The sequence below is a fragment of the Raphanus sativus genome, chromosome 9 (assembly GCF_000801105.2).
Source record: "Raphanus sativus cultivar WK10039 chromosome 9, ASM80110v3, whole genome shotgun sequence".
Lineage (NCBI taxonomy): Eukaryota > Viridiplantae > Streptophyta > Magnoliopsida > Brassicales > Brassicaceae > Raphanus > Raphanus sativus.
In genome coordinates, this window is record NC_079519.1 from 16,556,390 (window position 1) to 16,568,792 (window position 12,403).

The following is a 12,403-nucleotide window of genomic DNA, read 5'->3' on the forward strand; positions in this document are numbered from 1 at the left end:
GGTTTTTCCAAGTTATTCGTAAAACATCCGGTTGACGAGACGTTGATATGTGGCACCATCGTTCTTAAGACCGAACGACAGTACTTTGTAGCAATATGTTCTGCGATCGGTGATAAATGCGTTTTTTTCGCGATCGTCGGGGTTCATCATGATCTGATTGTAACCGGAGAAAGCGTCCATGAATGACAAGAGCTTTTTCCCCGCGGTTGCTTCGACCAATCGATCGATATGCGGAAGCGGAAAACAGTCCTTTGGGCATGCCTTATTGATATCGGTAAAGTCGACGCATACTCGCCACTTGCCGTTTTTCTTTTTGATTACGACGGGATTGGCAAGCCAGTCGGGATATCTAACTTCTGTTATCGACCCCACTTTGAGGAGCTTTTCGACTTCCTCATTAACTACAGTGACACGTTCGGGTCCCAGCTTCCGTCTCTTTTGTTTAACGGGTTTGTGAGTCGGGTCGATGTTGAGTTCATGACATGTTATGCTGATGTCGATTCCCGGCATATCTTCCGCGGTCCAAGCGAACGTATTGAGGTTCTTCTTGAGACACGCTATGAGCTCTTCTCTTAGCGGTTCGCGGAGATAGGCTCCGATTTCGACGCATCGCTCTGGGTAAGACTCGTTGAGGCACATCGAGACTACCAGCTCGCAGGTAGGTTCACGCTTCCCTTCTAGGGCTTCAGCTCTTTGCGACTGCCAGAAGACCTCCGGGGAGTCTTGCACTGCTGGTTCTTAAACCGTTTGCTTTTTTCGGGTGGTTTAGATCTCGGAGTTTTTTCGTTTTAACCCAGTGGCTAGGCAGACCTGTGATACTTCCCGATCCCCTTGTATTGTTTCGACCCCGGAAGGAGTTGGAAACTTGAGGCACAGGTGGAATGGTGAGGGGATCGCTGGCATGGAATTCAAACATGGAGTTCCGACGATCACGTTACACTCTGTCGGACCGTTGACCACCAGGAATTCCACATTTTTGGTGACGCTCCCGCTTTGACTGAGAGATCAATCGAGCCGAGGGTCATTGTAGTGTTTCCCGAGAGTCCAACTACTGGACTGGGATCGTCTGTGATAGTGTTTAGATCGATCCCCATTCTCTCGAGGGTGCCCTTATAAATAATATTGGCCAAGCATCCGGTGTCCACCAATACTCTTGCTACGTCGATGTCCTGAATCGTAAGTTCGGTTACGAGGAGGTTATCGCGAGGTTTGGTTTGACCAGCCGTTGCTCGATCTTCGAATGACACGATGATGCGGACATACGACATGGTCATGCTGAATCTTATTCACTGGCGGTTTTTGAGTTAGAGAATCCGACCCCCCCTCCTTCTAGCGCCAAACTCTGGAACCGAAATTCGCACTGTCGAATTTTACTAAGTAAAATATGGAGGAAGGTCAAGATAACCCGACTTTCCCTGAAGGTCCGGATTCTCTGCGTAACCACACAAAATCGAAAAAGAAAGACAGACGACAAATCGTAAATTGAAAGTCGCTCGAAGGCGTTTTATTAATTGAAGGATACTAATACAAAGTTTCTTCGAAAAAGAGAAGAGATATGCTGCGAGAGAAAATATAGAGCTTCAGGCAGCAAAAAGTCCTAAGCCTTGCCTTGCTAATCTAACCAACTAAGCCCTAAGTTCTCTAAGCTAACAGGAATTCTCTAAGTCTCTAAATCTCGGATTTGCTCTGATGCCTCTGCTCCTTGCCCCCAAGCTTCTTTATATACTCCTCCTAAGACGGTCTATTCTCCCTTTGTGCCAAATCTATCGTGAATCAGGCTTTTTCCATTTTCGTCGATCTTTCATGCTTATCGGGAAACTTGACATTTATCTTCGGAAAACTTGACATTTATTTTGTTATGTGAAGATAAATACAAACCGTCGTACTTATCTCGAATTTATTTTTTTAAAAACGTAAATGGGTTCTGTCATGTTTGGACCCTTTCGGGCCGTTCTTTAGACCTTCGACGTTTTTACGATTTTTCTGAGAAAGTACTCTTGTCACGATATCGATCTTCCGAAAGATCACCAATTCCTCGTATAATTGAGATGATTGGTGTTTAAGATAACCGTCGCCGTCTTATACGATGAATTGAAATCTATCTGTCAATCGAATCTTTTGCGGTTTCCGAAACTTTCCCGATGATTCCGATTGAAACGAAACGGGAGTTTTAGATTCACGATTTTAAGGATTCGTACTGCGAGCCTTCAAGCAAGGTTGCAAAGTATAGGAAAATGGGCCGTACACGCCGAACGACCCACAGCCCGGCGCCCAGACGCGAGTCTGGGCCCCCAGCATGCAGAAACGGGACGTCCGTCTGGACGCCCGGCACCCAGGACGCGAGTTTGGGCGCCCGACGTGCAGAAATACCCATGACGCGAGTCTTGGCGCCCGGCGTGCAGAAACGAGACTTCCCTCTATACGCTCGGCGGGCGCGCAGAAACGGAACTTCGGCCTGGACGCCTGGCGTCCAGGACGTGAGTCTGGGCGCCCGGTGCCTAGGATCGAAGTCTGGCCGCCCGGCGTCCAGGACTTCGGTCTGGTCGCCCGGCGTCCAGGATCGAGGTCTGGGCGCCCAACGCCTAGAGCTATGTCGTGGTCATGCTTGTTTTGTTTCCGTTCTTCCTTTCAGTGATTATTTTGCGGAAATTCCGTAGATAAGAAATAATCTTAGCCGGTAATTTCGAGATAACCGTTTTTGACCCCAATAGTAAAGATAGTATTATATGTAAATAATTTGAAATTATTATATGTTAAAAAGGTCGATACAATACCTGATTAACATGGTAAGAACGATGATATTACATGTAAAGATACATCAACCTGTTTTGTTAGTAGATATGTGTTGACGTGGCATACAAAGCAATTGACGTGATAAGCTAAATGATAATCAGATTTGATATAGTGTGATACAAAGCAATTGACGTCATGATAACTGGTTTTGATAACATCTTCTTCGAGATCGCATGTTACCAATTAACGTGATTAAAACCTTATGTTAAACTACAATTAATGAATAATGACAATATGTGTAATAAATCTAGTAAGAATAGGATTGAGGCTGAGAAGGAATATGGTGTTGTCACATAGGAAATAACATTTTTGTTAATATTACATGAATATAAGGTTCTTAAAATGCTCCTACATTAGTATTATTGGGATATGTGTATCCCAGGTACAATCACTATCTGAAAAGTGGCTGAATGGCTAATAGTCAGGTTGAGTTTGTATGAATTCATACAGATTTATAACGATTTTATAAATAATTTACGACTTCAATTTGCAAACTTTTAAAGCTAATATAAATAATGAAATAAATTTACATCTTGTTGTAAATGGAAGTGATTTCGTCTTATTAATCTTAAGGACTAAAGGTCCTTTATATACAAGTTAGAAATGAGATAAATCTAAATCCCACAACATAAGGGAATATAAATCCTAATCTATCTATGTTTATGATAATCACTAATTACATATGGATAAACTTGAATCTTCTTGATGTTTATCTTCTTGGACTTGTCTCTATCTTCTTCTCCATTGGGCCGCCAGCTTCTGGTCTTCATGGGCTGGGCTTGAGTCGGGCCTGGTCATGTCTGGTATGACATAGACTTGTCTGGTCCGGTCTGGTTCGGTTCGTCCGGTTCGTCCAGAAATGGTTTGGTCCGGTCTGTCCGGTTTGGACAGAAATGGGTCGATCACATAATATATTCACAACACTCCCCCTTGATCGACACATACGTTTCAGGGTCAGTAACATGCTCCTAAGTTGCCTCGTTAAAACCTTTCTAGGAAAACCCAGTGGGATAAAACCATAGATAAGGAAAAAGAGTACAACGCATGAACTCATTATTTAGATGTCATAGACATCGGACCTTTGTGGATACATTTTACCAAACTTAGAGTTTTGGTGTTGCCTCATTAAAACCTTACCGGTAAAACCCAATTGGGACAAAAACCAGGTGAAGGGAAAAGAGTACAACCTGTACCACTCCCCCTGAATTGTACCTCCGTGCAATGTCTTTCAACTGCTGTATAATTCATCTGAACTTGTTTCAGTGATCATGAGGTATATGTACTTATTAGTACTTCGTCCATTTCTTAAAAATGATCAGATATGTTCTATGGTTCTTGACCAGAACATATGGACTTTATATGGGAGTATTCATCCATCTTGAAATGGATCTTGACTTTAAATATTTTCTGTACATCCTTGGTCATATGAATTTATAAAAATTGGTCCATGAGTATCATTTGCATACCCACGATTTTTATTTGGATCATACTATTGCATATTCCGTACTTAGAGGTTAACCAAAGTTCCTCATGAAACTTATATATATATGGCATACGCCATCAGTCTTTCATGACCGGCTGGAAGCCTTCCTTTGGGTCAACATGCCGTTCCATCATATTTGGCACTTCAAGGTCGGATCATGACCTAATGGAATGGGTCGGAATTGCCTAGGACCAAGGTGGTTTAAGGTCAGACTAGGATATGGATCCTTATGGTCGTGAATCTGATGGATTCCTCACTTTATTGCTTTTACCATATCATATCCGGTTCTTGGTATCTAAGATCATGGATCTCAATACATACGGCTATGATCTTTATTCTAGATCATTTTATTTCCATTACAGCCAGTCCATGAATCTGTTGGACTTTAATCATCCTTTCTCAGGTTATAAACACAAGGAGTTTATTTCATAATTTATGGACTGATCTGAAATGTTCTTATAGAACTTTCTTACTAAGCATTTCTTAGTTTTATTTTTATGTGTATACACACAGGCAGCTGCTTCTACGATAGTCCATGAACAACGCAGGAACGATGTTGTTCTATGAGATTCACATTTCTCATTTCTTAGATCTCTTGATCTCTTAAATCTTAGGTCATATGTACCTTTATATATCCAGGGATTTATTGTATTGCTCACTTCGATTTTCTTATGTATTTCCAGACATTATATTATATTGTGCAGTAGCTATCACCACATAGGAATTTATTTCCTTCTAATCTGTTCCTTAGTCTCTGTGGATAACCTTGTGTAGTAAAGCCATTCATAGAATGCTGTATGCTTAGATATGGACGACCTGAACATGGTCATGTCCTTGTTCTCACGGTTCCATTCATCACAAGACTCTTATGTCCCTTGGTTAGATGGTCTCCGCATCTCTTATTCTTTACTTGGAACCCCACGTTCATTTCTTTATTTATTTTACGAGTACTCTCATGTGTGGGTTCGAGATCCTCTATTATTTCTTATTCTCAAGTGCTTTCTCTTATGCATTTTATAACTTATGTATGTGTATGTGTCGACACTTATTTGTACTTGTTCCATTGCGTTTCATCGCGTTCCAGACATGTTCTAATCGATTAGAGATTATATTATCCAGGACCTTTACCATTGTATCTTGGCTAATCCAATCTACATGGCTTGGTACCTTAGATGTTCAGCTGGCCAGCATTTTTCTCTATTTTTGGTCTGGTTTCTTTAGTGAACTCGGATATATCATTTCTATGCACCTTTACTCTCATTTCCGAGATTCCTATGTATATGGAACATACAGGTCTATTTTATAGACTCTCTTATAGCAACTTGAATATGTCTCTACTAGGACATTTTATTTTTTCGTGGTGCTAAGCTGGTTATGACATAGTCATCGGGTCTATTATGTCTGGCTATCATCTTGTATGATTTTTTTCTTTGTATGGACGTCCAAGATTATATTCTATGGTCCGAGGATCTTGCCAAGACAATGGTGGTTCATACCAATCCATTTCTCTTATTCTTTCCAGCTTATTGTTTTTCTCATTTTAATGAATGTTGGATAGACAGATTTATCTTATATAAATCAATGTACCTTAGCCACAATCTAGTCACTCATGTTTGGCTTATGGTTTATTAAAAATCGTCTGAGAAAACATTTCATTTATCCAACATATATTCCCAATCTTATCTCATTTCCTTATGAGATTTCATCCTAGACAGCACATATGTTTGTGGTGTTCTATTTATTTTATATCTTAGGATGGTGTCTGGATCATGACCCGTAATCATTTTTGAGATGGGAATATCTATGCTTTACTTTAATGGCCTGATGCTTATACTTCAACTTGTATGAATAATTTGTTTATGTCCCATGTCTTGGACTATATAATTTCGAATTTCTATTCTGTCCCAAGGCTCGGATCTATGGACTATAAATTTCGAATTTCTCTTCTGTCCCCAAGTCTCGGATCTATGGCCAATGGCTCATTTAGATTCACAAAAGAATTCTGTTCGAGTAGATTTATAGTATGGACATGTGTGGATTTGTCCTCACTTCCATTTTATGGACATACTATAATCTGTTAAAAATCTTGGGAATTTAATCCATGTCCTTAACCAGATATCATTGTGACCTCTGTATGGAGAGTCAGTGAACTATAAGTTCATACTTGGTCGAGTTTTGTCATGTCCGACCAGAAATAATACTGTGGACTGAGTCTCGACCAGTCTCGACCATGACCATGGTAGGAACCACGACCACGGTTATTGTGGTTTCCATTTCCATGGTTGTTCGAGTTTTATTGTGGTTTAAAAGGACAATATGTCTGAGCTCTTATATCCAAAAGATTATGGTGTGTTCATGTATCATAGGGTTATCCTCTCTCCCCCTCATGAACATACTGGAATCTGTGGATGCTCAAGACTTTTCATAAATTTTTATAGTCTAAACCGTATAGGTTATAATTCGAAAATTTATTCAGCCAGGTTATCAGGAACATGTTATAAAATCATTTCTGTAAGAACACAAAATTATTGTGCCATTTCCATGATACCTTTTGGACAATGAAGCCTCATGAGTTTCCCTTGTGTTCATACGACACACGTGAGATTTATGGGAGAACTCTTTTGTGCCTTTAAATCTTTGCATCAGATTTTATAAATTCAATTCGGATGGCTAATCCGGTCATACCATTAAGTATAATTTCGTGGCTAACCTTACTGGTTACCAAATGCCATTGTTCCTTATCATTTTGATCATTTGGCATAGTCTAGATCAACATGGAGAATTTATTCTTGATCATTTATACCTTTGGCAATTTTATTTTTCATATAATCAGAAAGAACATTCCTGTCCTTAGCCCATTCGAAACCATTCAAAATAAATCAATGGGGCTTTCATTTTTAGTGAATAAAATCGTCCCCCTTTAGGGTAATGCCATAGGATTTGTCTCTTTTAGACATACTGGTTTTCGAAATTTATTTGTCATTTTTCAATCAAAGATTGTAATCAAATCAATTAAAATTTTATTAATGCTTTCCAGAGATGACAAGATAAAATAAAATGAAAACCAAATCATAAATAAAAATTCAGAATGTCAAAAATAAAAAATAAAACAAAACCGGCCATTCCTTTTTAACACTTTGGACTTGGCTTTACATTGATTCTTATTCAATGAATAGATCAAGCTCATTATCTACATGAGTCCACTCGGTTTGTTCTTCTTCACCAGCTTCAGGAATACTCAGATCAAACTCTTGTCTCAGTTTATGTATGTGTAAGATATCATCAAATTGCTTGATGTTCTCTGCCTTTGTTTTCTTCTTCTTCTCGATTGCCAACAGTTTGTCGAGTAGATCAAAGTAAGTAGTACACTTACTGGCGTGATATAAGGATATCGCATCACTCGGATGGATAGTCTCACGAGTCTTGGTGAGCTTATCCCTGTTGGTTGTCGACTCTCCAAATAGGTTGAGAGTGTAGGCGATTCTCATAAGGTCAGAGTCGTAGTCGTCCACTGATTCATAATCCTGGAACTTTATTTCTCGCCATTCCTTTTCTGCTTTATGCACAAATAGTTCTGAGTATCTGTTGTTCAATGTATACCAGAGATAATGTGGATCATTGATGTACCTGTACATCATTTTTAGATCATCACAGAGTTTATTCTTCATGATCTTGAGGGCATAAGACCTCTCACTTGCAGTGGTATCATTGTTGAACTTGGTACACTTCCAAACTCCTCTTAACTTTAATCTTCCTGAAGTGTTCATGGTCCACTCAATGTAATTGTCTCCGGAGAGATTTAGGACACTGTAATCTGAGTTTATCGACATCTGAATTCATCACAAACAATGATCAGTTAGTTTCTCATGCCATCTGGCTATATAAGAAAACAATATCATGCGCCCATTTAGGCTGCAAAGACCATCCGGTCATCAAATAAAATCAAGAAGCCATACGGCTTTGTTGTTCAGCAATATCAGTTCCATACCAATATAAACCTCAAGCCACACGGCTTTGGTTAAAACAAAACAAGACCTGGTCGGTTTTTAAAAACCGATATAATATAAGTCCATGGTCGATGTTTGTAGATTAGTATGAACAAGAACACAACCGGTTTTAAGGTTGGTTTAGCACTTTCCGGTTTTCAAAACCAGATAAGGATTATCAAATCCTAGATTCAAGAGTTTGCTAAAGATTATATAATCCTATCAGTCGATTTCTAATTCATGGAATTCTAATCCGATATCCTAGCAATTTGTTTCTATCAGGATGTTCAATCAAACATTATGATCTCATGATTAGGGTTACCTTATCCTCCTATTGGGTTGACTGGTATTTATGAATCAAGAGTTCATCTTGGTTAAACCTTAAACACAAGAGTAAAACAAGTTAGTATAAATTGAAACAAAATCGCCAAGAAAAAGAACAAGCTATAGAGAGTTGGCGGCTTAGTCTCTTGGTTAGGGTTTGGATCTTGATAAGGTCATGAATCAAGGCTGCTCTTGAGTTATTGTTGGGGTCAAAATCGGTCAAGACGAAATCGATGTCCGAAAATCTCGGAAAAATATGAAAGATGTAAAAGCAACCTCGAGAGACTAATTGTTAATCGAGAAACCTTAAGAAAAAAAATTAAGTTCGAGATTCATCGTCTCGAAATCAACTGCTAGAAACATTTTCTACACAAGGAAAAACCTACGGAAAACTAAAAACGCAAAGAACACGAACGCGCCGAAGGAACCGAGCAGCCAACACCGGACGTGGCCGTGGCCGCCGGGCGGCTAGCCCCGTGCTGGCCGTGGCCGCCGGCGGCTAGCGCCCGTCCTGGCCGTGGCCGCCGGGCGGCTAGCCCCGTGCTGGCCGTGGCCGCCGGCGGCTAGCGCCCGTCCTGGCCGTGGCCGCCGGGCGGCTAGCCCCGTGCTGGCCGTGGCCGCCGGCGGCTAGCGCCCGTGCTGGCCGTGGCCGCCGGGCGGCTAGCCCCGTGCTGGCCGTGGCCGCCGGCGGCTAGCGCCCGTGCTGGCCGTGGCCGCCGGGCGGCTAGCCCCGTGCTGGCCGTGGCCGCCGGCGGCTAGCGCCCGTGCTGGCCGTGGCCGCCGGGCGGCTAGCCCCGTGCTGGCCGTGGCCGCCGGCGGCTAGCGCCCGTGCTGGCCGTGGCCGCCGGGCGGCTAGCCCCGTGCTGGCCGTGGCCGCCGGCGGCTAGCGCCCGTGCTGGCCGTGGTCGCCGGGCGGCTAGCCCCGTGCTCGCTCGGGTCGTCGGACGGCTAGTCTTCGTGCATAAGTTCCAAGCCTCCGGGTCGCCGGAAATCCGTGTTTCACGACTTTCCGAGTCCTTATAAATAAAACTCCTTTTTTTGTTCCGGGATTTCTGAAAACCCCTAAGACGTCAACGGATAGGAAGACTTCGTATAAAACGGTGATGGTTATCGTACAACACCATTCACCTCAACAATGGATCGAAGATCTTCCGAAAGACTCGTCATCCAAGTAGGAGCATCCTTTCAGAGAAATCGTAGAAAAACAGCGGAAGCCCGGAATGCGGCCCGAAAGGGACCAACTCCGATCGGACGACCAGTTTACGATTTTCTAAAGGGATAGATGCGACGGTTTACAATTATCTTCGCATGACAAGATAAATGATAAACTTCCGAAAAGATAAATGTCAACTTTCCGAAAAGATAAATGTCAACTTTCCCGATAAACACGAAAGCCGACAAAAATGGAAAAAGTCCAGCCCACGGCAGACTCAGCCCACCAAGGATAGACCGTCATATGGGAGTATATAAGCAATGCTAGGAGCAGAGGAAGGGGGATCGAAATCAGAAGAAAGAAACTACTCCAGAGCAATTTAGAACTTAGGCGCTTATTTCCTTTTTTAGCGAGCTGCGACTCAACTAGGTTAGATCTAGGTTCTAAGACTAGCAACGATCGACAGCTCTCGTGGCCGAGATCTCGTCCTGTTGTCCAAACGTTCTCCGCAGATTCGGAAATAAGATTCTTTCTTTTTGCTCTATTCATTTTACGCATTTATTCTCGAATTAGACTTGTTTTAACTTTGTCGTGCGTGGCCCAGCAGATAGCCGGGATCCTCGGGGAAAACTAGGTCAACTTAGTTTTCCTACGTTTTAACTTAACTAAAATCGACAGTGTGAATTTCGGTTCCCACAGTTATATACCTTAAACACAATCGCAAATCAAGTTAGGTTAAAGTTTAAACATAAATCTCATAATAAAACAATGAAAAGAGATTAGGTTTTGCGGTTTAGGGTTTTAGATCAATTGACGGCGCGGCTTGTAACTCTCGTAGAGAACGCGTCTGATCACGGATTGAGGTGAAGTCTGCGGCGTTAGATTCTCCTCTTCAATAGCTTCAAATTGATATGTCGCACGTCTTCTGGATCGTTACGGTTTGGGAGAATGATCGATTTGAAGTTGAAGCTTTTAGAGAGAGAAATCGGGCAGATTAGGGTTTCCCTGTCCGATTGACTTGTAACGACGATTGCGAACTCGTCTGAACTCGGATTGCGTCAAGGTCTTCGGCGTTGGATTCTTCTCTCCGAGATCTTCAAATCAATAGGTAGCTCGTCTTCTGGTTCCTCGTGGTTAGGGAGTTCGAGCTGTTTGAAGTCGGCGGGTAAACTAGGGTTTTCTAGGGTTTTAGGTTTAGCTCGAGTTTTAGGTTAGCTCGTGCTGATAACGTGTTGTAAATGGAAGTGATTTCGTCTTATTAATCTTAAGGACTAAAGGTCCTTTATATACAAGTTAGAAATGAGATAAATCTAAATCCCACAACATAAGGGAATATAAATCCTAATCTATCTATGTTTATGATAATCACTAATTACATATGGATAAACTTGAATCTTCTTGATGTTTATTTTCTTGGACTTGTCTCTATCTTCTTCTCCATTGGGCCGCCAGCTTCTGGTCTTCATGGGCTGGGCTTGAGTCGGGCCTGGTCATGTCTGGTATGACATAGACTTGTCTGGTCCGGTCTGGTTCGGTTCGTCCGGTTCGTCCAGAAATGGTTTGGTCCGGTCTGTCCGGTTTGGACAGAAATGGGTCGATCACATAATATATTCACAACACATCTTATATTTTCTAATATATTTTGTTATTCTGCAGGAGAACTCTGTACAAAAACAACCCGATAGTTTATTTAACACTCCAAATGTGATGCTTTTGTTGGTAGCCACACACATACAAACTAGATCGATACGGGATTTTACTGCAGAAATAAAATCTCAGCATTTGACAAATCTTGGGTCTCGTTACTTAAAGGTTTTGGATACGAGCAGCTGAAGTAAAATTTACTTTTCATTTCACAATTTATATAAATGTCATCGACCTAAAGTCAAAATATCATGGGCTGGGATACTTATTGAGTTAGTACTCATCTTTCACATAACCTATTATATAAAAATACATCCAAATGATAGAGAAACATTTAAGGAATTATAATATGTAATTTGTATTAACTAAAAAATGTTCTGCTAAGTTTTCACGTAATTGAAATGCTAATTTTGCGTACATAACGGCTTGAGAATTAATTGAAAACTTTGTTGGTCTAAAATTATATATTAATAAATAAATATTTTAAAAATTATAACCTTCAGTTTGTATTAATTAAAAAGTGTCCTACTGAGTTGCCACATAATTGGAATGCTAATTGTAGTTACATGACTTTTTGAGAATCAATTGAAAATTTTACTAGTTAGAAATTAAATTGGAAAGAAATGTTATATTATATTGTATATCCATTACGAACCATTCATTTATCAAATTGAAATTATATATATATATATATTTTAAAAATAAAACCTACAGAGTTACCTAATGTGATTAAAATATATGTGATGATTAATGATTTTAAATAATATAGATGTGCTTACAATCTGGCTTACAATCTGTATACTTTCTATCTTATTTGTAAGATTCTTTATTATTAAAAGAAATTACACAATAACATTAATCATATAATAAAAATTTAGATTTTTTGTATATGTTGTATTTTGAATTTTTCAAAACTAGTATAAATTATGAAAACTGTTAAAAGTCTCACATACACTTTTGAGATCAAGTTTTAATTTTTTTTCTATATTAATACAATGATTATAAAATCATATGAATAAA

The 12,403-nt window shown here is 40.4% G+C and overlaps 1 protein-coding gene across 1 annotated transcript; it reads right to left on the bottom strand.

Annotated features, from left to right (window-relative positions):
- Positions 1-7,437: 7,437 nt before the first annotated feature.
- Positions 7,438-8,106, bottom strand: LOC108824783 (uncharacterized). The gene has a single exon (XM_018598171.2). It carries the CDS (start codon positions 8,104-8,106, stop codon positions 7,438-7,440), a length of 669 nt encoding a protein of 222 aa, XP_018453673.2.
- Positions 8,107-12,403: the final 4,297 nt, after the last annotated feature.

Bases quoted from the DNA above. Each gene is read 5' to 3' on its own strand.
- LOC108824783 (XM_018598171.2), bottom strand. From the start codon at position 8,106: ATGTCGATAAACTCAGATTACAGTGTCCTAAATCTCTCCGGAGACAAT.